The sequence below is a fragment of the Schistocerca piceifrons genome, chromosome 6 (genome assembly GCF_021461385.2).
Source record: "Schistocerca piceifrons isolate TAMUIC-IGC-003096 chromosome 6, iqSchPice1.1, whole genome shotgun sequence".
Classification (NCBI taxonomy): domain Eukaryota; kingdom Metazoa; phylum Arthropoda; class Insecta; order Orthoptera; family Acrididae; genus Schistocerca; species Schistocerca piceifrons.
This window is the reverse complement of record NC_060143.1, coordinates 32,863,933-32,889,856: the sequence shown is the minus strand read 5'-3', so window position 1 is coordinate 32,889,856 and position 25,924 is coordinate 32,863,933. Positions and strand designations below refer to the sequence as shown.

The following is a 25,924-nucleotide window of genomic DNA, read 5'->3' as shown; positions in this document are numbered from 1 at the left end:
GTAGAGAGGATATAAAATGTAGACTGGCAATGGCAAGGAAAGCGTTTCTGAAGACGAGAAATTTGTTATCATCGAGTATAGATTTAAGTGTCAGGAAGTCATTTCTGAAAGTATTTGTATGGAGTGTAGCCATGTATGGAAGTGAAACATGGACGATAAATAGTTTGGACAAGAAGAGAATAGAAGCTTTCGAAATGTGGTGCTACAGAAGAATGCTGAAGATTAGATGGGTAGATCACATAACTAATGAGGAAGTATTGAATAGGATTGGGGAGAAGAGAAGTTTGTGGCACAACTTGACCAGAAGAAGGGATGGGTTGGTAGGACATGTTCTGAGGCATCAAGGGATCACCAATTTAGTATTGGAGGGCAGCGTGGAGGGTAAAAATCGTAGAGGGAGACCAAGAGATGAATACACTAAGCAAATTCAGAAGGATGTAGGTTGCAGTAGGTACTGGGAGATGAAAAAGCTTGCACAGGATAGAGTAGCGTGTAGAGCTGCATCAAACCAGTCTCAGGACTGAAGACCACAACAACAACAACATAGTAACCATTATTTACGAGTAGTTACTGTAGTATTATACTGTCAATTTGTTCGTTTATTGTTTTCAGAGTTAGTAATGATGCAATTTTGATCCATTGCAGGAACTACATGCTGCTTGTAGAAGAAATTTTCATGAGGTATTTAGCATTTGTTACAGATGCTTCACTTTTACTGTAACAGATGCGTGGCACAAAACAGAGTACATATCTACTGGGTGGCCTAGGTGAAGATGATGTTCATACATAAGTTTCGCAAGGATAACTACCGCCACAACGTGCCATGCTTTAATGTTATTGATTGAAAAAAATTATTGGAAACTTATGTAATCAATATTTGACAAAATTATTATGATGAAAAATGTCTTGTGACTAGGGCCTCCCGTAAGGTAGACCGCGCACCGGATGCAAGTCTTTCGATGTGACTCCACTTCGGTGACTTGGGCGTCGATGGGGATGAAATGATGATGATTAGGACAACACAACACACAGTCCCTGACAGAAGAAAATCTGCGACCTAGCCGGGAATCGAATCCGGCCCCTTATGATTGACATTCTGTCGCTTGACCACTTTTTTTTTTTTTTTTTTTTTTTTTTTTTTTTTTTTTTTTTTTTTTTTTTTTTTTCGTCAGTTGCATCCGCTCGGGACGGACGTCGTAAGGCACCCGTTTAAGTTCGTCGTTCATCGATTAACTTAATTTTTTATTACAGAGGGCAGCTAACCCTCTGACCGAACACGCTGAGCTACCGTGCCGGCCACGCAGCTACCGGTGGCGGACATGATTATGATAATAATAGTAATCTTTTAAACGTAACTGAGTTACATGACAGACACAGTTAAGCCCTTTCGGGTTTTACCTCTCAGAAAATTTCATTTTACCCTTCCGTAGGATAATTATTCCCAGGTTGGGAACCACTGCTCTACTCGTCCGTCATTAACAGTAGTTTAATAAATGGAAACTGCAGTCCACTGTTACGGACACGACTATTAGATACAGCGGCATATGAAAATAATAACATTTGGAAGAAAATAGTAATATCCAGTCATTTACCTACGAGGAAATATACACGAGGGGCAAGCATGCTTTTACAGGAGAAAAGAAAAAAAAGAAAAGACTATGGCTCCCGTTTAAAAACACTGAATGAAAAGTAAGGTACCAGCTGCCTCATTCTATCTTCTTCAGTATCATTAAAAATGTTCCCAAAATTTTTGGCGCACAAACATATTCGCGCTCTTTTGAACATGCAATTCGCCTCTCATTCACACACAAGCTCCCTTAACTGTAACTCTCTCAGACCCACTAGTTCACCGCTGAAGTCGCTCAAACCAATCTACCCCACTTACCTATTCTCACTCAGTTACTCGGCCCAACTCATTTCCATTATCTCTTTTTGTCTCTCTGTCACTGTCTCCTGTTTCAAAGCCACAATCTCCTTCGTTCTGTACTAATACTACTGTCTCCTCTCGCCGTCACTGCCTCCCACTTGCTCCCTCTTACTGCTGTTGTCTCATTAATTCCTTCCCACTGCTTCTGTCTCTTCCCACTCTCACTACCTCCCTCTCTTCCTCTTTGTCATTACCATAGGCTCTGTCTCTTTTTATCACTGGCTCTCACACACTTCCACTTTCTCTTTTTTACTCTCCTACTGGCACTGCTTCCTTCACTCTTTTCCTAAGAATGTTCTGTCGCTGCCACATATCTTCTGCTGCTGCTGCTCTCTTTCTCTCACAATGCCACTATCTCCTTCGCTCTTCCTATACCACAACCACTGCCTACTATCTCCCAGTATTTATTAAATTTCCGTCTCTTTCCCACTGCCACTGCATCGTTCTCTCTCACCCATAAAAAGCGCGAATGTCTTCTCATGCCAAAACTTTCGGGAAAATTTTTAAAGATGCTGAGGAAAGTAGCCTGAGGCAGCTGGTATCTGACTTTTCAGAACCTTTTAAACAGGAGCATTTTCGCCGTTTTTGTGCTCCGATACGAGTATTCTTACGCTGGTTTAAAATTTTGATACATTACTTACGTGAAACTGAAATAATCCAAAACTAATTTTATACTTCTGACCAGATTTTACGTGCACAAGTTTTTTTCAGGTACTTCAGTACTACAAAATGGGGTTCCCACAACCCTTATGATGATAATGGAGACGGTTTACAGCATATTCTCCGTGTTACGCCACTTTGTGAACTATGTTTTCTCCTCATACAGGATTTTATGTATATTTTACGTATGCAAGTAGGGTAACTTTGATCTCTGTATCTCGGAACCAGACAATGATATCAGTGAAATTTTTAAGGTTGTTCTATATCCAGATATTAGGAATATATCACAAAAATTACAGCTGTCTTCTGTGAATACCCGTCCTGGAATCCGCGGCTCGGTTTTGTTACCCAAAATTCATGTTTTTGGGGTGTTTCTCAATAAAAAACTAAGATTTTTTAAACTGGAGGATGGTACTTCTAGATAAATACCTAGACATATACCGTTGACCAATTTTCTACCGTTAGTTGTTTACATATCCGCTGCTGACATCGAAAAAAAATGGTAAAAAACGTTTTTTAGGGTTTTCTCAGGAACCACCCGTGAACTAAACGGTACCTCCATAAGCCTCTACGGCGCAACCTATACCACATCTAATGCAAAAAGATGCAACTGATTTGCTCCGTTCGCCTAAGCTAGAGGAAGTGTGTAATATTCAAACTTTGTGGTATAGGATAGATACAATAAGACGATCCTTCTGCTGGATATTCAAATGGTTCCTAGCCCAAGGGCTACCCAAAACACTTGATCCTACCTTTCTATTACCTACAGAACCAGAGGTATGAACCCTGCTGAAATCCCGTTTCTAAGCGCGGCGTTTTGGAACATTGGAACATACTGGTAGCGATAATAATGAAAAGATAATCGTAAAAATTTCTTCAGTGTATTCTGTATATTATTAACATATATTGAGAGTTTTGTTCCCAGGCTTCTATTCTAGATGATATAAATTTGTTTATCATATTCCTCGTCCTATACTAGAGTCAGAAACATTAAATGATCATAAAATATAAAGAAATGGTTATAAGGGATGGAATTAAAAGTATAATGTAAAAGGAAAGAAAGAATGTTACAAAACGTCCGAGCACACTTCGCTGGGGTATGCCTGAAGCAACTTCTACATCTTTGACGACTCTTTGTCCAAGATAACAAGCCGCATCTTTCCTACCAAGAAATCCTCAATCCTGTCATAAAATTTGTTTGATTTCTCCTATGGTCGTTCTATTGTTGTCCGCCCCCGGTAGCTGAGTGGTCGGCGCGACAGAATGTCAATCCTAAGGGCCTGGGTTCGATTCCCGGCTGGGTCGGAGATTTTCTCTGTCCTAATCATCATCATTTCATCCCCATCGACGCGCAGGTCGCCGAAGTGGCTTCAAATCGAAAGACCTGCACCCGACGAACGGTCTACCTGACGGGAGGCCCTGGTCATACGACATTTATTATTTATGTTCTATCGTTCAGAGTAAAATGCTTTTCGGAAATCAAGTGGTTGTGTTAGTGACTTTCAAGATGTCATACGAAGTTATCAGTGGACCAGAAGACTGATCTGAGTCGACTATATCACTCTATCATCTAACAAAACGAATTTTGATTAATGATTAGACCTACAAATTGCAGCCGTCGGATTCTGCTTCGAAACCCGCTGAATATCAAAAAATGAAGGATATTACCTTTTATTTACAAGGACCTTCTTCTCATGGTGGAGAAATCCGCCCCCCCCCCCCCCCCAAAGTTTGTAAAAATATATTTAATATCTCTTGTGTATTACATCCTGATATTTTAATGACAGAGGTATCCTGCGGAGTAGTTAGTCATTGCCGTTAGGAGGTGTTACTAGCGTTAGTCTACTAGTCGAAACGGCGCATACCTTGGTGGTGAGTGGGTCGCAGTCGAAGTACCTGGCGTACATGAGCAGGCCACAGTAGGAACAGATGAGCACCAGGCACATGGACCCCACTGTGAAGATGCACAGAGCTCTGGAAGCAGAACAGAAGAACACCGTCACCGTCGTGGATGCTGACTCATCAAATTTCTAGGCTGCATATTTCCGTTTCAGAAGATATCTCCAGAAACTTATGAAAAACGAGAACATAGGAGGGCGTGCTGTAAAGTAATGCCTCCGAATTTTTTATGAGTGAACTTTTAAAACTTTTTAAATAAAACGGATGTTACTAACCTTCTACATCTTTATCCTTCATGTCTATACATTTTCGATTGAGACGCCCTGCTAAACCCGCAGGACAGGACAGGTAGTTTAAATTGTGGAAAGGGGCCAAAATAGGCGGCTGTCAGTTACACTCGAACATACAACTTTATTTATATGACTAAACATTACAAGAGCCAAGAAAATTAAAAAAAATACCATTAATTTTTGGAACTTAATAACCGGCTGAATTCACCATACAATCTCATGCCTTAAGGGCAAGAACACTTTAATTTAAAACTCAAACCAAAATCAGAAATTTAAAAGGCAGAAGGCCTTACCTTAAAACAGTTCTTTAATTAGGCTGAAGGCCCAAACAATCTGACACCTTAAGAGCAAAACAATTTTAATTCAAAATAATCTGAAGGTCCATCACTTAAGACTCAACAAAATTAAATTTTTAAAAAGGCCAAAGGCCTTACTTAAAACAGGTCTTTAAATTAGGCTGAAGGTCCAAACAATCCTACGCCTTAAGGGCAAAACAATCTTAATTTAAAAATCGGCTAGAAACCATACATATACAAACAACAAGAACAAATAAGAAAAGGCAGTACACCCAACGGCGCTCAGAAGTATCCGAGAGTCGGCCTGGAATTCAAAAACTAACGCTCGCTTCGGTGAGACAGGCAGTCGGCCCAACCATTCCCGATCCGTCGACAACCCAACCGACAGACAGTCAACGGACCCACCGACAAGATAACTTCCGCTCCACCCGACCAGCACACAACAGGGAGTTCAATAGAACAACGTAGAAGGTATTGGCGCCCACAACCAATTATACATTGAGCTGTCAAACTACACACTGTGCTGGACAGCGACAACACGCTGAGGAAAATACACTGCCTGAATTCGGAAGGTAACCGGAACGTTAACGGCCTCAAGGCAGGAGATTCCGCTGGTGCAGTTCAATTCAAAATAACCAAGCACAGTTAAACTCCACCGGAGGGTGGCTAAAATTTGCCAACTTGAAAACACACGTTATTGCTCACGGGAATGTCCCAACAGCCGACATCGAAAGCCAAAGGACACAATGTGAACAGTCGTGATTTGCTGGTAGATTAAGTCAAAACTCAACTTTCGTGTCCAGGATCGGTGAGCCACGGACCTCGTAGCAATCGGAACAGCACCACACACTCTGACCGCGCTTGGACGCTGCCACCAACCTCGGCCAAACTACGTGCTGTGGAGATTTCCTCGCTGCTCCACGCCAACCGACCAACTGCCCACGCCCGGAAATTGTGAAAGGTCCAAATATACGTCCGCCGATGGGACGACCAACCAACGGTGGTCCCGCTCCAATCTCCCTCCGCCGGACAGTTCACGTGTGTCGCCAGCGGTCGGCGAGCACTGGCTGTCGGCGCCTCAACGGCGCTCCGTCCCCGACTTCACGGCTGCTGCGTCCCGACTGCACTGCTGGTCCGTCCCGAACTGACCGCCAGACACACGACGAGCCGGAAATACAGGGTTATTACAAATGATTGAAGCGATTTCACAGCTCTACAATAACTTTATTATTTGAGATATTTTCACAATGCTTTGCACACACATACAAAAACTCAAAAAGTTTTTTTAGGCATTCACAAATGTTCGATGTGTCCCCCTTTAGTGATTCGGCAGACATCAAGCCGATAATCAAGTTCCTCCCACACTCGGCGCAGCATGTCCCCATCAATGAGTTCGAAAGCATCGTTGATGCGAGCTCGCAGTTCTGGCACGTTTCTTGGTAGAGGAGGTTTAAACACTGAATCTTTCACATAACCCCACAGAAATAAATCGCATGGGGTTAAGTCGGGAGAGCGTGGAGGCCATGACATGAATTGCTGATCATGATCTCCACCACGACCGATCCATCGGTTTTCCAATCTCCTGTTTAAGAAATGCCGAACATCATGATGGAAGTGCGGTGGAGCACCATCCTGTTGAAAGATGAAGTCGGCGCTGTCGGTCTCCAGTTGTGGCATGAGCCAATTTTCCAGCACGTCCAGATACACGTGTCCTGTAACGTTTTTTTCGCAAAAGAAAAAGGGGCCGTAAACTTTAAACCGTGAGATTGCACAAAACACGTTAACTTTTGGTGAATTGCGAATTTGCTGCACGAATGCGTGAGGATTCTCTACCGCCCAGATTCGCACATTGTGTCTGTTCACTTCACCATTAAGAAAAAATGTTGCTTCATCACTGAAAACAAGTTTGGCACTGAACGCATCCTCTTCCATGAGCTGTTGCAACCGCGCCGAAAATTCAAAGCGTTTGACTTTGTCATCGGGTGTCAGGGCTTGTAGCAATTGTAAACGGTAAGGCTTCTGCTTTAGCCTTTTCCGTAAGATTTTCCAAACCGTCGGCTGTGGTACGTTTAGCTCCCTGCTTGCTTTATTCGTCGACTTCCGCGGGCTACGCGTGAAACTTGCCCGCACGCGTTCAACCGTTTCTTCGCTCACTGCAGGCCGACCCGTTGATTTCCCCGTTACAGAGGCATCCAGAAGCTTTAAACTGCGCATACCATCGCCGAATGGAGTTAGCAGTTGGTGGATCTTTGTTGAACTTCGTCCTGAAGTGTCGTTGCACTGTTATGACTGACTGATGTGAGTGCATTTCAAGCACGACATACGCTTTATCGGCTCCTGTCGCCATTTTGTCTCACTGCGCTCTCGAGCGCTTTGGCGGCAGAAACTTGAAGTGCGGCTTCAGCCGAACAAAACTTTATGAGTTTTTCTACGTATCTGTAGTGTGTCGTGACCATATGCCAATGAATGGAGCTACAGTGAATTTATGAAATCGCTTCAATCATTTGTAATAGGCCTGTACTATCGGTCGCTCCAGAGATGGTACGACAGTGCACTTATCGATAAGTGCTGCTGTTGCCGCTCACGGGCAAGTAAGGCAGGAAGTTAGTGACGCCAGTAAATGGAATAAGAAAGCGAGGCGGCAGTACCGTAATGGAAGATGACAAACAATAAATGGCCTGAACACGAGCCGCGCACGGCTCAGCGAGCTTCTGTCGCTAGGGAAATAGTGTGCTGTATTCGAGTTTCAAATCTGAAGAGTTCGTTCGCACATGGAGCACCCTCCCCTTTTAGCATGGCAATGCGAGACCACAGACGACCGCTGCGACGTTCAGAGGCATTGCGTTCACACTGCCCGACTTGGCCCCATCCAAATTTCATCTGGTTGCTAGACTTAACGAACGCCTTCGAGAACTTCACTTTGATGGCGACGAAACTGTGCATGCAAGGTAAGGGTGTGGATCCGTCAACGAAGTCAAACATTTTGTAGTGAAGGTGTCAACAAAGTGGTCACTCGTTGGGAGAAATGTGTTCGTCGCTAGTGTGTGTATGTCGAGAAACAGATACTTAGACAAGAAGAATAAAGATGCAGGATGTTGATAACTTTTGTTTTATTTAAAGAGCTTTAATAGTTTCGTCATAAGAAAATCGGAGCCATTACTTTTCAGCACATCCACGTACAGGCGCTGTAAAATAGAAGTACACAATTCTACGTATCTACAACATTGTTATACCGCTCGACGGTGTCTCTAGCTAAAATACATGTGGAAACTCGTAGTAACTGCTACTTTAACACCAAAGGGTGTTGTAAATTTTATTCTTTTCCTTCTTTCTCATTGACATCTAATCATTCTGCGACATACCATCACTTATTTAGCCACTTAAATAAAGGCATTCACGTCCGTCTGCCTCCAAAACCATCCACCAGCACTGCTAATTAAAATTAATCGTGTCGCCAGCTTCAGTGTTAAGTATTCACCCCGTGAGAGAAGAGAAAAGGGCCGGTGACGGAAAGGACGTCCAGCCATACTCCATCACCAACACTGCCAAATCTAAAGTAACTGGCTGACCACGAGAAGACACCGACAAAGGCATGAAAATTAAGATCGTAGGAGCATTTTGTCTAACTACTAGCCCAGATCACGTAAGAAACAGATTGCCCAATCGCTTGGTCTAGCAGGCAACCCTTGTCAGGGAACGGCCACTAGGCGGCAGCAGCGTCACACCCTTACTTGTGGAATCAACCACTAGATGGTACTCCGTTCTGTGAAATATGTGGCAACATCGGCCGAACGCGTGCAGCTTTCCACTATTTGGCGTCTGTGAAGTACAGCTGTTTCTGACATACCGGTGGTAGTGGATCGAGTCGTCATGCCGAGGGCCTGCGAGTATATCAACTGTGGAAGGAGTAGACGAACAAATCCTGAACTGAAAATTTTCAGATTCTCGTCCAAAATAAAGAAAGATTACGCGAGTGGATTTTAAATTCAGGTAAATCTGTCAATTAGTTACGAGTAAGAATAAAGATCCCTAAGCATTCGATCCTATCTAAATTTTGTCGATCTTATATTCTGATATAACGTGGCAGCCCTTCCTGTACAAGAATCATATCATATAATTTTTAAATGAAATCTTTGCTGCGATATGGACTTTTTTTAAACTGTTTATTCACTTCACTATCGTAATTTTGGCTGTAGAGGCATTTTTGTGTGCAATGTGAAAACTGAAACCAATATAAGATATGGATAACAAAACGCAAAGCATAGTGTGGTAGCATTTGGTAAACAATTTAAGAAGCATTACCTTACAAGATCTTTCCCTTGGTACTTGAAAATGGCTCTAGAACTGAGATCGCAATAGTGAAATAAATGAATAATAGACGTCATTTAACTGCTAGGTCATCGGTCCCTCTATATCCTGGTATATACTAGAGCGAACGAAGTGAACGAGTGTAAAACCTCGTTTACACTGCTGCAAATGAGTATTCATAGATAATTCGCCAATGTTCACTGCCATTCGTTTATACATGTGAACAAACGTTTATACTGGAATGAAGGGAGGAGGATAGAAGAGAACGAGCATAGCATGCAAACTATAGACGCTGCCTATTTTAATTTTTTCTTTATCTGTGCGCTAATAATCCTCACACAGCTTTCACTCGAAAACAACACTGTTTATAGTAACATGTCTGCGAGAGAGCAGATTGTGTATTACTTTTCATTTCGCATATGATTGTGATAAGTATCCCTACAGTAGAAATAAACTTGGTTTGTAGAATTACAATAGCTAAGCTACATTCTTCGATTGAAAACTCGGGAAAAACCACAGCTGATCATGGTCTACAGTCAGCTGTGTGACAAATCCATTTCGCACGCAGCGCTCTAGCCGAACACAAATCACAGTCATTCACATCACCGAAGATACAGCGTTGCCAATTCCGCGACATGGACAGGTCAATTAGCATTGTAGCGTCGCCTGCGACATCTGTTGACCGACGGGAAAACTATTTTTAGGGTTGCCTGTTCCGCCGTAAGGACGGTCAATCTGTTTCTTACGTGATCTGGGGTACAGTCATACCCCTACAATCAAATAACGGTTCTCTGCTTCTGTTGTCACGCGTTGTCGGCCATGTTCTGGTCTTCAGGATACAGTTTCAGTCTCTATAAACTGTCGCCACGTATGAGAAGCAACAGAACGATTCACGTTAAGCCATCGGGCCGCATCAGTTTGCGACTGTCCTGCATCCATTCTTCCTATTGTCCTCCACTGCAGAAAGTCTGGTTGGTCTCTTCCAGGCGCGGCTCGTGGTTTCTATACGGGGGAAGGCTGTGGCATTTATTGATCAGAGCCAACATAGACCTCGGGTTACGCTACAGATTAGTCTGACGTAAACAACTAAGAATTCAGGGGGAGGGGGTGGGCAGATCACGCTCTACCCATAATTTTACGTACTGTATCTTCTATAATCAGGTATTAAATATCATTAGAAGCTAACTTCGTGTTAAAATCTTTGGTTAGTGTTTTTATACGTCATTATTGCATTTTCTGACACTTTGCAGCAAATCATACGAAAAGACGCGTTTCGGAGAGATCTTTAATGCGGGTCTGGAAGCACCAAGTTCTTTCACTTTCATCCTATGGCCGTGTTCCAAGTTTTTACCTATTAATTTGCACACTGAATTCATATTGCGCCTGTTTCACACTCGCGGTATGTTGCAGGTATTCACCAGCAAGTAAAACTCACTAAAATCCTGCAAAATATACTCCGAAAAAGAAACTTGCTAATATCACACGGTATCAACAAAAGCAGTCAGCATCAGCAAGCAAGGAAGGTAAAGTAACGGGACAAATTTCGCGCGTTTTGTCCTCTAACCACTTATGAAACTCTCGCTAGATGGCAGTACTGGTACGTTACTGTAGTGTAGTGCACTCTGGCGGGATATTTGCAAACTTATTCTAAATGTGGATAAAATAGCCAATAGCAGAAACAAAACAACTATGTAAAACATTATCAAAACAATAATACTAAATGTCGATTAATGACGCATCGAAGCGTAGTAGAGATATGCAGAGACAGAGATTGGATAGCGAAGTTTCGGCCACTCTACATTCCTTTATTACATAGATAGTGGAACCTGAAAAATATGTGGTGGTTGGTACGACACCCTTAGGCTGCAAGCTCTGAGCCTTCGGGTCGCCCATAAAGAGCAGTACTTTGTAGAAGCCACGCCCCCAAACCGCTAACCGAGCGAGGTGGCGCAGTGGTTAGCACACTGGACTCGCATTCGGGAGGACGACGGTTCAATCCCGTCTCCGGCCATCCTGATTTAGGTTTTCCGTGATTTCCCTAAATCGCTTCAGGCAAATGCCGGGATGGTTCCTTTGAAAGGGCACGGCCGATTTTCCTTCCCCATCCTTCCGTCACCCGAGCTTGCGCTCCGTCTCTAATGACCTCGTTGTCGACGGGACGTTAAACACTAATCTCCTACTCCAAACCGCTACTACATGCAGCTTACGGACGTTTCATGGCGCAGCCTAAACACTACTAACCATTCGGAAAACATCTATCGATACAAACAGTTCCAAAAATGTTGACCGTCGTTATTTTAATCGGAACGGGAAATATGCGAAATTCGCCCTGATAATTTAAATTATGTAATACGTTCTTGCGAAATTTACTTTAACATATATTTTGGGGCGGCTCCGCCTCAGAGCCTTTAATTACGAGCCGCGCCTGGTCTCTTCTCTGTGCTATACTGCACCGTCTGTGACTGTCTGCACAGCGATTGTGGGTATGGGGCTATCCGGCGACACCACCCCGTTTAATAGGTGTCATGATGTCATTGTTGGCGTGGTTGTCCGTCGACCGGAATGCAATCTTCGGTGCAGAACACGATCGTACGGATATCTACTGACAGTTTGTATGAATATATCGTGAATTAGACGCACAAGGGAGAAATAGCGTTTTTTTTTGCTTTAATTTTGAACACTAGTGTATATTCCCGTACAGGGGAGACAGTTTACTTGAAAGTCACTTGTGCGGTGTCGGCTGATAAGTACGATATTTCAGTGCCTTTGTTATTCCGAAGTACGACGACACCGGCCAAGCGACTTTCAGGTAAAACATCTCACCTGTACGGGAATAAACATAATGGATGTACGAGTACAGGCTGTAGGCGCGTGGTTGACGACGTATGAAAGTTTGTGTCCGGCCGTGATTCGTGCACGGATAGCCAACTGATAAGGCGACAGCTAGCGATAAGCGATAACTCCAGGTTCGAGTCCTAGTCTGCCACAAATTTCTACAGCTGATGGTTGTTCATATTCGCAAATGCGAATACATGTAATGTATTTCATAACGGCTGCAGTCACCACAGTGTTTGGTCCTTTGGACATGCATGCATATCCAAAGTAAGTTTGCAACGTAATTCGGAATAACATAGGCACTGCAATATCGTATCTATTGGTATGGTGGCTCGCGTTGTTTGCGCGAATGCGAGAGCTGCAGCTATCATGGTGCCTGTATGGCTCAAAGGGTTCAAATGGCTCTGAGTACTATGGGACTCAACTGCTGAGGTCATTAGTCCCCTAGAACTTAGAACTAGTTAAACCTAACTAACCTAAGGACATCAAACACAGCCATGCCCGAGGCAGGATTCGAACCTGCGACCGTAGCGGTCTTGCGGTTCCAGACTGCAGCGCCTTTAACCGCACGGCCACTTCGGCCGGCTCACGGTGCCTGTACTAAGGCTTTACAGATAGGTGTAGAGTTGTGCAATGCACAGCCGTCACATCAAAGGTATTAGAAAAAGCTACGAAATGGTGCACACAGTGATCGATTGAAGCGGTCAGTATTCTAGGATTTCCCAATCGAAACTCTTTTTTGCTATAAATGACATAAAACCATTGTACGTGTCCACAGATGTTATGGCTAGTCAATATAATTGTCAGTCTTGATCTCTATTTATATTTTTATTTAAAAAAACATACACCTTAACGAGTTACGGCCATACCCATCATCAGAACCACATTTAAAATCATGTGTGGCCACACAGTCTGCGACTAGGGCATGGTACAATACTAAAACTACATACCCTCTCCCCATATCCAATTTACCAAGGCAAATTCAGCAGGAAAAATAACGATATCTACAGTGTTGTCGTAGGAGAACACCTGACCAAACCACTGTTTACTGTGACGCCTATGGTGAATTGGGGAATCTATGATCACTAACAACATTTCCGACATGAAAATTGTGGTGACTTGGCAAGACAGCCAAGCCACTCGGAGGTAGCCGAAAGGCACGCGTTAAGCTCACGCAGACTGGCGTGAGGTCTGGAACAGTTAAGGGAATTTATAGTAGCAAATAAAGTACGTAGTTGATGTAATCCTTAACTTTAATCCATAATTGGAGAACATCGGTCTGACGGTACAGGCATCACAAGTTAAATATCTATTGATAATGGCGCCTTGCTAGGTCGCAGCAAATGACGTAGCTGAAGGCTATACTAACTATCGTCTCGGCAAATGAGAGCGTATTTGTCAGTGAACCTTTCCTAGCAAAGTAGGCTGTACAACTAGGGCGAGTGCTAGGACGTCTCTCTAGACCTACCGTGTGGCAGCGCTCGGTCTGCAATCACTGACAGTGGCGACACGCGGGTCCGACGTATACTAGCGGACCGCGGCCGATTTAAAGGCTACCACCTAGCAAGTGTGGTGTCTGGCGGTGACACCACAAAAATAATTGCCAGGGTATGACAATTACAAAACCCTCTATCCTCAAGCCCCTTTGGCACAATAGTAGCAGCAGTGAAAGTGATAGCGCGATTGTGAACATGAATGTGTGGTGTTAACCAGTATTGTGGAAGCTGTCACGTATTATAAACAGACACGCCAATTGGTCAATTCCATATCTCTCAGCAAGTCTCAGTACTTACAGTGGAGCTCAGCGTGATACTAGTAAAGTAGTGATCAATTCAAAAGTTGTTTTGCATATCACAGTGCTTTACTAGGCATAGTCCTGTTGGAGATGATATTATGCTGTTGTCTTCCTCTGACCTTTGAACAGACTTAAAACTAAAACTAAACTCCGGCTGGAGAGGCTTTGGAAGGCCTAACGGTACTGACCAACCGCTGTGTCATCTGCTGCCGCCGGCCAGAGTGGCCGAGCGGTTCTAGGCGCTACAGTCTGGATCCGCGCGACCGCTACAGTTGCAGGTTCGAACCCTGCCTCGGACATGGATGTGTGTGATGTCCTTAGGTTAGTTAAGAATAAGTAGTTCTAAGTTCTAGGGGACTGATGACCTCAGAAGTTAAGTCCCATAGTGCTCAGAGCCATTTGAACCAATCATCTGCTGTCCATAGGCATCACTGGATGCGGATATGGAGGGGCGTGTGGTCAGCACACCACTCTCCTAGCCACTGTCAGATTTCGTGACCGGAGCCGCTACTTCTCGATCAAGTATCTCCTCAATTTGCCTCACAAGGGCTGGGTGCACCCCGCTTGCCAACAGCGCTCGGGAGACTGGACAGTTACCCATCCAAATGCTAGGCAAGCCCGACAGTGCTTAACTTTGGTGATCTGACGGGGGCCTGCAGTTAAACGTGGATTCCGATCCAAGGTGCTACTCCAAGTCTTCGGCCCGGAATCTCATTTACTAGAGTAGAATTGTCGTCAGTGATGAGTTCCGCTTCGAACTGAGCCCCGATGACCGTTGAGGACGGCTCTGGAGTCGCCCTGGAGAGCAGTGGGATGTCACCGTGACTGTCGCCCGCCGTACGGCTCGACAACCAGTAGTGATCGTCTTTGTCGTTCCATTTCATAGCAAGGTCCTTTCGTTGTCATCCTCGGCACCCCTACAACACATTGGTACGTCGACAATATTGTACACACCGTTTCGGTGCCCTTCATGGCAAGCCGGCCTAAGCTTACATTCCAGCAAGATAATGCCCACCTGCACATGGTGAGGGTTTCTACTGCCTCCCTGCATGCTTGCCAAGCCCTGCCTTGGCCAACAAGATCGGCAGATATCTCCCCAGTTGAGTACGTCTGGAGCATTATGGGCAGGTCCCTCCAACAATTTCGAGATTTTAACGATCTGACGCGCCAATTTATCAGTGCTTGGCACGATATCCCTCAGCAGGTCATCAATCAACTCTTTCAATCATTGCAATAACTGCTTGCATAAGAGCTCAATTTGCTCAATGTGTGAAGCTCTTTCTCTTGAATAAAGCATCCAGATTTTCTGAAATTATAATCATTTTTTGGTCTTTAAATGTACATCACATCTACTGATTCTACTGATTTCCGTACCATTCGGATAATTCCTTCATGGTGCGTAGTTTTTTTTAGAATGTTCATGGGGACGCTGCAAACAGTCTAGATTATCTTAGCTAGGTTGCTTTCTAATTGTTGTGAGTGGTAAAGCAGAGGTGCTATCGCGATATGCTATTATACTATTCCAGAGCATATAAAGAAATGTATATACACTCCTGGAAATGTAAAAAAGAACACATTGACACCGGTGTGTCAGACCCACCATACTTGCTCCGGACACTGCGAGAGGGCTGTACAAGCAATGATCACACGCACGGCACAGCGGACACACCAGGAACCGCGGTGTTGGCCGTCGAATGGCGCTAGCTGCGCAGCATTTGTGCACCGCCGCCGTCAGTGTCAGCCAGTTTGCCGTGGCATACGGAGTTCCATCGCAGTCTTTAACACTGGTAGCATGCCGCAACAGCGTGGACGTGAACCGTATGTGCAGTTGACGGACTTTGAGCGAGGGCGTATAGTGGGCATGCGGGAGGCCGGGTGGACGTACCGCCGAATTGCTCAACACGTGGGGCGTGAGGTCTCCACAGTACATCGATGTTGTCGCCAGTGGTCGGCGGAAGGTGCACGTGCCCGTCGACCTGGGACCGGACCGCAGCGACGCACGGATGCACGCCAAGACCGTAGGATCCTACGCAGTGCCGTAGGGGACCGCACCGCCACTTCCCAGCAAATTAGGGACACTGTTGCTCCTGGGGTATCGGCGAGGACCATTCGCAACCGTCTCCATGAAGCTGGGCTACGGTCCCGCACACCGTTAGGCCGTCTTCCGCTCACGCCCCAACATCGTGCAGCCCGCCTCCAGTGGTGTCGCGACAGGCGTGAATGGAGGGACGAATGGAGACGTGTCGTCTTCAGCGATGAGAGTCGCTTCTGCCTTGGTGCCAATGATGGTCGTATGCGTGTTTGGCGCCGTGCAGGTGAGCGCCACAATCAGGACTGCATACGACCGAGGCACACAGGGCCAACACCCGGCATCATGGTGTGGGGAGCGATCTCCTACACTGGCTGTACACCACTGGTGATCGTCGAGGGGACACTGAATAGTGCACGGTACATCCAAACCGTCATCGAACCCATCGTTCTACCATTCCTAGACCGGCAAGGGAACTTGCTGTTCCAACAGGACAATGCACGTCCGCATGTATCCCGTGCCACCCAACGTGCTCTAGAAGGTGTAAGTCAACTACCCTGGCCAGCAAGATCTTCGGATCTGTCTCCCATTGAGCATGTTTGGGACTGGATGAAGCGTCGTCTCACGCGGTCTGCACGTCCAGCACGAACGCTGGTCCAACTGAGGCGCCAGGTGGAAACGGCATGGCAAGCCGTTCCACAGGACTACATCCAGCATCTCTACGATCGTCTCCATGGGAGAATAGCAGCCTGCATTGCTGCGAAAGGTGGATATACACTGTACTAGTGCCGACATTGTGCATGCTCTGTTGCCTGTGTCTATGTGCCTGTGGTTCTGTCAGTGTGATCATGTGATGTATCTGACCCCAGGAATGTGTCAATAAAGTTTCCCCTTCCTGGGACAATGAATTCACGGTGTTCTTATTTCAATTTCCAGGAGTGTATAAGCTTATAAGGGGCAGTTTTCTATTTCACTGCTTATATCCTTCTTATGTTCAACTATGTTTATAATGCATCTTATCGTTAAATTGTATTTGTCCAGTACTCATCCATTCCTTTTATATTTTCGTCTGCTTTATTTTTAGCCAATCCATATACACAAGTCTCAGTTCATATTACTTAGGCCTGTATGGTGATACATACTACTCCAGAGAAGTGAAGCGTATAGGTTTGTAGGTGACGACATTCGCGAACGAAAACTACAAAATAAAGTGTCGTAAGAAAGAGCACAGATATCGTACGGAACTGATATTTTTATTTGCACGTGACGAGTCATCATGAGGGACGAGGAGTGTCTTCCTGAGAGGAAACATCTGCTTGTGAGCGAAAGTGTAAGTTCCGGGGATTGCTCAACTGCTCCGAAGAGACTCAGAAGTTCCAAGAGGCTATGTAGGCACTTTTGACAACGTCGTTTAGTCTGTGTTAGAAAATAGGTGAGATGTTCTTTTAATTTTCATTCGTTGCTTCGTGTCTGGACTCTAAGGTGGGATGTTAATGTTTAGAAGAGGTCCTGTTGTAATTATGAAAATGCATATTTGAAGATTATTAGATGAGTTATGGATTCAAGATCACCTTCTTATGTTATTTAATGGAAGTTTCAAATTGTAGTATGGTTTCTATTTTTTATATATATATATATTATAAAGCTAATGTTGAGACATAACTTCTTTTTATTAATTGCTTACTGTAACGGTTCTAAGAAACTCTTTATCTCAACTTACAATGTACTTATAATGTAAGTATAAACAATATGACTAAATATAACAATAAATACACAAGCAAAATATTTGATCTGTAAAAGACTTGCAATGTATGGGGAGCTAAATCTGATGACTATGGCTTATCATAATGACATTCCCCCCAAATACGAATTTGTTAAGCTAGCCAAAAGGCACATTTCACATTAAATGAAAGCGTATAAAACATTCTAGGTTTCTTTTCCGCGTCAGGTCAGTGTAAAAACCCAAACAATGATCACCTGCCTCGTTTTCGCCGAGAAATGTGGCTGTTGTTGTTGTTATAACCTCTTATAGCCCACAGACAGTTTGTGAATGGTGAGTATACATCGCCATTACGGCATGCTATCAGAGACTGTGTCTGGTTCTGCGCTGGTGATGCATAATCTCTGGCAGCATGTCGTCATGATGATGTACGCCCACCAATCACAAGCTGCCTATGGGCTACGAAAGATCACCACAAAAGCAGCCACCAGGCACGATAGTTAGTTGGTCTTGGCGAAGACGATGGAGGTCCTGGTCGAATGTTTGAGCTGTTTACTCCGATTTGACACGAAAAAAAAGTGACAATGTTATATACAAGAATGTCGTTCTATGTTACTGTGAAACAAGGTAACTGCAGTGGAAACGTTTGGCTGGTATTTTCCTTGCAACACTGGACGAAACAGGAACGACTCGTTAATTACAAGAGGTTTGTTGCACAATTGTTCGATTAAGTTCACAGTGTAGTGTAGTTACCTGTTAGCCTTGGAGAGCGAGGGCAGGGACATGTAGCGCTGTATCATCATCTGGTGGATGCCAGACACTGCCAGCCAGTGTATTGCACCTCCGAGCACGAGGCTGGGCAGCGCTGTGCGTACTTTAGGGTCGGGATCCAGGCTGTGGGCAAAAGGAAAGAAAGCCACCTCTTTTTTTGTTTTTGTAATAGTTTCCATTTTATCATGAAAAATGCTGCAATTGTAAATTTTAAGAAGTAGTTATTACAACAGTCTCAGCTGCAAACTATCACAAACGATAACTAGTTTTGATCATGTTATGATCATCTTCAGATCTACAAATAAATAAAGCGGGATAACATATATTGAAAACATGTACAATTTAGAAATCTTATTATTATATTGTTATTTTTATTGTTATTATTATATTGTAATTCTGTCAGAGACAGCAAAGGACTTGGAAGAGCAGCTGAACGGAATGGACAGTGTCTTGAAAGGAGGGTATAAGATGGATATCAACAAAAGCAAAACGAGGATAACGGAATGTAGTCGAATTAAGTCGGGTGATGCTGAGGGAATTAGACCAGGAAATGAGACACTTAAAGTAGTAAAGGAGTTTTGCTATTTGGGGAGCAAAATAACTGATGATGGTCGAAGTAGAGAGGATATAAAATGTAGACTGGCAATGGCAAGGAAAGCGTTTCTGAAGAAGAGAAATTTGTTAACATCGAGTATAGATTTTAAGTGTCATGAAGTCGTTTCTGAAAGCATTTGTATGGAGTGTAGCCATGTATGGAAGTGAAACATGGACGATAAATAGTTTGGAGAAGAAGAGAGTAGAAGATTTTGAAATGTGGTGCTACAGAAGAATGCTGAAGATTAGATGGGTAGATCGCATAACTAATGAGGAGGTATTGAACAGAATTGGGAAGAAGAGGAGTTTGTGGCACAACTTGACCAGAAGAAGGGATCAGTTGATAGGAAATATTCTGAGGCATCAAGGGATCACAAATTTAGCATTGGAGGGCAGCATGGAGGGTAAAAATCGTAGAGGGAGACCAAGAGATGAATACACTAAGCAAATTCAGAAGGATGTATGTTGCAGTAAGTACTGGGAGATGAAGAAGCTTGCACAGGATAGAATAGCATGGAGAGCTGCATCAAACCAGTCTCAGGACTGAAGACCACAACAACAACAACAACAACAACAACATTATTATATCTTGATTAATTACAAATTTTGAAAAGTCTAACACATATAGTATAAGAACTCACAAGGTGACCCTGCCTGTCCGTCATCACTGATTTCGTCCATATTTATGACATACTCAGGGCACAGCCAGAAATGAAAGTGATAGAAATGACAGTTCCAGTGGCCAATAGTTTCGAAAAAAAGAGCAGTTTGGTGCAGGTCAGGTGAAGTGGGAGCCATCTGTGTTGGTGTAGTTACCAGGCAATGGTTGATTCAGAGGAAATAGAGCAGAACAGTAATCCGAGGGTCAGGGGTTGGAGTTCCTATACAGAAAATATAGTTTATTTTAAATTTTTGTTATTTACACTATAAATAAACCGAAATAACTATCGATAAATGCAGTTATTAATATTTTCGTAAAAGGCATGAAAGGGAAAGGCAAAGGAAAATTTGGGATTCCAAATAAATTTTCAGGAAGGGATTTTAAGTGTGTATGAGAACTTTGTGTACGAAATTAGGTCTTTTTATTATTTTTCAGTTGATGATTTACAAGTGCCGGGGTGATATTCATTGTAAAAACAGGAGAAGCAGTAACTGCCTCGACATCTTGCACGCATCATACATGCTGCATTTCTGTAATTACATGGTTATTTTACAGCTTCTATGAAAACAAAACTTGATTCAATTCATAAAAGGTTCTCTCTCCTCGCACAGTCTGGCAGCAAACCACACGTAGTGCATCGTTTCACTAAATATTGGCGAGGACAGTTGGCGAGGTAAAATGGAATGTACTTTAATGCGGTTTTGTCAGGGTGTGATTTCTGTTTCTCTGTCGATGGTCCGATTTCACGTGTACTGGGAACCTATGTTCACTTGCAGCTGCCGAGCAAATTTGTGCAGTGAATTACGTTGGCAGTCAGTGATAAAATACAATGTACAATAGTGTAATGCTAATCAACAGCTCCGCCACTACACCAGTGATGCAAGTGAAGCAGAAAGATGATGAAATCGTAAGTGATCAACTGTCTGTCATACAAAAGCCTTTCACACTATTTTCGTAACACATAACTGATGCAAATCTATCTCCACCCTATACAGGCTGTGATATCATACATAGTAAACCACAAGGAAGGACGCCAGCAGACGACATCACTGATTTCGATTTCTAGCCATCCACTGCCCCCCCCCCCCCCCCAAAAAAAAAATGTTACACCAGCCGCTACAGTAACAAAGAATGGACAAAGAATTCTAGATTAATCTGGTTTAAGACTGTTTATTTATAAGGAACATTTCTCTGTATGTGTGTACGTATGTATCAATGCCTGAAGATGAACAGAACATGTTCAATACGAGTTGTATTATGTTAGATTAAACATAAAATAAAAAAGTGACTGGTAGCAGAAATTAGAAATAAATAAGAAACCAATTTATTGGTGGTTAATTATCAGCAGAAGGAATACAATAAAGAATTATATGGTGTAGTAGAAGCATTGCAAGCTGTTCAGCAGCAGATGCAGTTGGGACCGGGGTAGGTAACGGCAGTGTTAATTTTACGTCCTCGCTCTGTCGATCCTTTAGCAGCCAACTTGATAACGCCTTTTTGTGGTAAAACAACGGAGGATGTTACTCTGTTTATTAGCGAAGTTATCGCTACCATAAAATTGAGTAACTGGTCAGACGAGACATGTGTACACATATCTAATTTACGGTTAGCGGGCGAGGCTAAAATATACGTTATGTATCGTGAGATACTTAGTAAAGCAGAAATGTTTGAGCAGTTAGCGTTGCCTGCGCCAGTGCTGCCAGAAGCAGAATAACATGAGATTATTCACGGAAAAGCTTATTAGTCTGGCATAGAAACACAATGAGTTAGTGGAACACTTCTTAGGCAGAATCCAAAAGATTAATGCATAAACATATGCACTGATGTGAACAGAGGCTGACAGTCATTCTGCGTCAAGCTAAAAACATGGCTGTCGCTTACTTTTTAGTGGATATCCTCACTGACATGTCAGGTACAGTCAGAATGGAGAACGTGATGCATCCGAGGCTACTAGGATCGCCACGCACTTAGAGGAAACTGATACTGCTAGAAAAGGGCTTAATGCAAGGTACAAAAGTTTTTAGTAGACACAGATGTGCATGTGTCAGTCATTAGTCAGGACCTCTTAGGCAGGAAGAGACTGAGATTACATTGGGCAGGTGACTATGTAAAGTCATTAGGGAAAACACTGCTCGACTTTAGTATTGGACCTAAGCGTTTTTTGGAGCACATGTTGGTGAAGGGTGTTATGCATTGCTCAGACTCGACTTCAGTAGTAAACATCTTGATAAAATCGATCTTAGGTGGTATACAACTGAACTTGCTGGAAATTTGTTTCCACTGGGAGCAACAACTGCAAGCGAGGCAATGTCACAAGGTGCACTGATCATGTGGGTGTTGCCAATTGACATGCAAACATGTATGCTAAGGTTAGTTCCTATCACAACGCACTGACAGTTACAAAAGAGTTAGTTTCGATTACTATACGTACCGATTTACCAGAGGAAGTATTGCGTATGGTAGAACCACTAGAGAGTAATGAGGAAATGGATAAAATGCATTGTTTTGTGGGCAAAAGTGTGACACGCATTACTACTATAAATTGTGAATTTTTGGTTCCTGTTAGCCTTTTGTCAAAGATCTTAATGATTGCCACGTTAGATGTTTTGGATGAAGAAGCTAAGGATAGGTCATGTGAATACCAAATCTGCAGGCTGCATCCGAATTATGCAAAAAAAAGCGAATAACTTATGAGGGAGTGATCAACAAGCGCTGGAGGCTTTACTACTACAGTTTACTGATTTGTGTAATACAGATGGCCGGTTGTCAGCAACACTTCTTACACAACATTGTGTATCCACCGGCAATAATACTCATGTCTGTTGGAAGCCATATTGTGAACCAAAGCATCTCCAACCATTACTGGAAGAATTCATTGATCAAAACTAGCAGAAGAAAATATGGTGATAGTGGATATTAGCAGACCATTTATCAGTTATACGTCGTCATGTGGTAACTATGTCTTTCAGTTTTACAAGCAACCTGTTTCATGGCTCGTGCGTGTAATGGCCTTTGAAGATATCGACTTGTACCTTACCTTGACTACAGCCGGACCCCTTGTGTGTATTGTTTTGATTTCCCAGCTGCCATCTTGATCTCTGTGTTACCCTGACAACAACCTCACTGCGAGTACACACCAGAGGGCATTGCTTGGTAGTTATACGGCGATTCCTATATATTTTAGTATTTTTATCATTTCATGGAATTAATGCCAGTTGTATGTCACTTTATGACAATATGTATATAAAAATAATTTTTTTTTGGTTCTTTTGTTCAACAGCTGGAAAATAAACTACTGGCCATTAAAATTGCTACACCACGAAGATGAAGTGCTACAGACGCGAAATTTAACTGACAGGAAGAATATGCTGCGATATGCAAATGATTAGCTTTTCAGAGCATTCACACAAGGTTGGCGACACCTACAACGTGCTGACATGCGGAAAGTTTCCAACCAATTTCTCATACACAAACAGCAGTTGACAGGCGTTACCTAGTGAAATGTTGTTGTGATGCCTCGTGTAAAGAGGAGAAATGCGTACTATCACGTTTCCGACTTTGATAAAGGTCGGATTGTACTCTATCGCGATTGCGGTGTATCGTATCGTGACCGTGCTGCTCGCGTTGCTCGAGATCCAGTGAGTGTTAGCAGAATATGGAATCGGTGGGTTCAGGAGGGTAATACGGAACGCCGTGCTGGATCCCAACGGCCTCGTATCACTAGCAGTCGAGATGACAGGCATCTTATCCGCATGGCTGTAACGGATCGTGAGCCACGTCTCGATCCCTGAGTCAACAGATGGGGACGTTTTCAAGACAACCACCATGTGCACGAACATTTCGACGACGTTTGCAGCAGCATGGACTATCAGCTGGGAGACCATGGCTGCGGTTACCCTTGACGCTTCATCACAGACAGGAGCGCCTGCGATGATGCACTCAACGACGAACCTGGATGCACCAATGGCAAAACGTCATTTTTTCGGATGAATCCAGGTTCTGTTTACAGCATCATGATGGTCGCATCCGTGTTTGGCGACATCGCAGTGAACGCACATAGGAAGCGTGTATTCGTCATCGGCATACTGGCGTATCACTCGGCGTGACGGTAGGGGGTGCCATTGGTTACACGTCTCGGTCATCTTTTGTTCGCATTGACAGCACTTCGAACAGTGGACGTTACATTTCAGATGTGTTACTATCCGTGGCTCTACCCTTCATTCGATCCCTACGAAACCCTAAATTTCAGCAGGATAATGCACGACCGCATGTTGCAGGTCCTGTACGGTCCTTCCTGGATACAGAAAATGTTCGACTGCTGCCCTGGCCAGGACATTCTCCAGATATCTCACCAATTGAAAACGTCTGGTCAATGGTGGCCGAGCAACTGGCTCGTCACAATACGCCAGCCACTACTCTTGATGAAGTGTGGTATCGTGTTGAAGCTGCATGGGCAGCTGTACCTGTACACGCCATCCAAGCTCTGTTTGACTCAATGCCCAGGCGTATCAAGGACGTTATTACGGCCAGAGGTGGTTGTTCTGGGTGCTGATTTCTCAGGATCTATGCACCCAAATTGCGTGAAAATGTTATCACATGTCAGTTCTAGTTTAATATATATGTCTAATGAATACCCGTTTATCATCTGCATTTCTTCTTGGCGTAGCAATTTTAATGGCCAGTAGTGTATTAAGAACGTTGTCTTTGCAGCTTGTACTAATGCCACTAGGTGCCACTTTATCTTCTCTCAGGCTGTAAGCTCACTTATTTTAACATAAAAGAGTCTATTATCTGATGATCTGCAACTATTTATCCATTTATATATTCGTATTTATAACTTGTTTTTTAAATTCCGTACAATATCTATATCTCAAATCTTGTGAAGCGTGTACCATTGGCTGGGGCTGACGTAATCCGTTTTCGGCGCAAAATTTCCACACTATTTAACCTGTGCAGCCATTGCTCAAAAGCTTACAATCGTGAGAATCCGGGGAACCGCGGGCAGCAGCCATATGGGTAAATACTACATCGCTGAATGAGATTTTCACTCTGCAGTGGAGTGTGCGGTCATATGAAACTACCTGGCAGATTAAAACTGTGTGCTGGACCGAGACTCGAACTCGGTACCTTTGCCTTTCGCGGGCCAGAGCTCTACCAACAGAGCTACCCAAGCACGACACACGGTCCGTCCTCACAGCTTTTCTTCTGGCAGTACCTCGTCTACTACTTTCCGAACTTTACAGAAGCTCTCCTGCGAACCTTGCGATATCCTTTCTTTCAGGAGTGCTAGTTCTGCAACGTTCGCAGGAGAGTTTCTGTAAAGTTTGGATGGCAGGAGACGAGGTACTAGCAGAAGTAAAGCTGTGAGGACGGGGCGTGGGTCGTGCTTGGGTAGCTCAGTTGGTAGAGCACTTTCCCGCGAAAGGCCCCCGAGTTCGAGTCTCGGTCCGGCACACAGTTATAATCTGCCACGAAGTTTCACTACATCGCTACTTTTCTCTGACGCCATACTCATCAAACGTCCTGTAACTCTGCTGTTCTTGTTCTTTTAGCGCTGATTTTCTGAAAATGACTTTTATGTGAAGTCAAATCCGATTATTAATAAAATATTATTACCATCTAGATCGTTGTTTTAACCCAGTTGTATCACTAGACCATTGTTATTCCTCTGGACCATGTTGCCCAAAGTTATCATTCTAAAGTTGTCTAAGTCGAGTGTTGGTTATATAATTGTGAAGTATAAACGTGAAGAAACAACCACAACTAAATGAAGAGCAGGCTGACCTCATGTGATGAGTGACAGGGACTACCGAGTGTTGCAAAGAGTGCTTGTAAAAAATCACACGAAGCCACTGAGTAGTTCCAAAGTAGTACCAGCAGCCTAGCTAGCACAGGGCCAGCCAGGGCGCGCCAGACTTCATGGGTGTACAGTGTGCGGGCCATTTGTGGTGCAAAGCCCGGCCTGTCGCACCGCTTTTCTCAGACTTTGCTCAGTCCTTCTCGGAAGTATCCTGAACGGCTTGACATTTCATTGCAGTGAGGCATTTTGCGGTTGGCACAACCCTCTGAATTCAACAGAATCGTGGTGTCTGCGCTGTTTATCCTTCGCTATTTGTTCGTGCTATGAAAGACGGGAATT

The 25,924-nt window shown here is 43.8% G+C and overlaps 1 protein-coding gene across 2 annotated transcripts in view; it reads right to left on the bottom strand.

Moving 5' to 3' along the window:
• Positions 1-25,924, bottom strand: part of LOC124802827 (sodium-coupled monocarboxylate transporter 1-like) — a 319,127-nt gene that overhangs the window by 121,000 nt on the left and 172,203 nt on the right. For both annotated transcript variants that reach the window (XM_047263835.1, XM_047263834.1), the window contains exons 8-9: positions 18,513-18,653; positions 4,453-4,561 (exon numbers count right to left, since the gene is read on the bottom strand). In XM_047263835.1, coding sequence (XP_047119791.1) covers positions 4,453-4,561; positions 18,513-18,653 — 250 coding nt within the window. The remainder of the gene's footprint in view (positions 1-4,452; positions 4,562-18,512; positions 18,654-25,924) is intronic.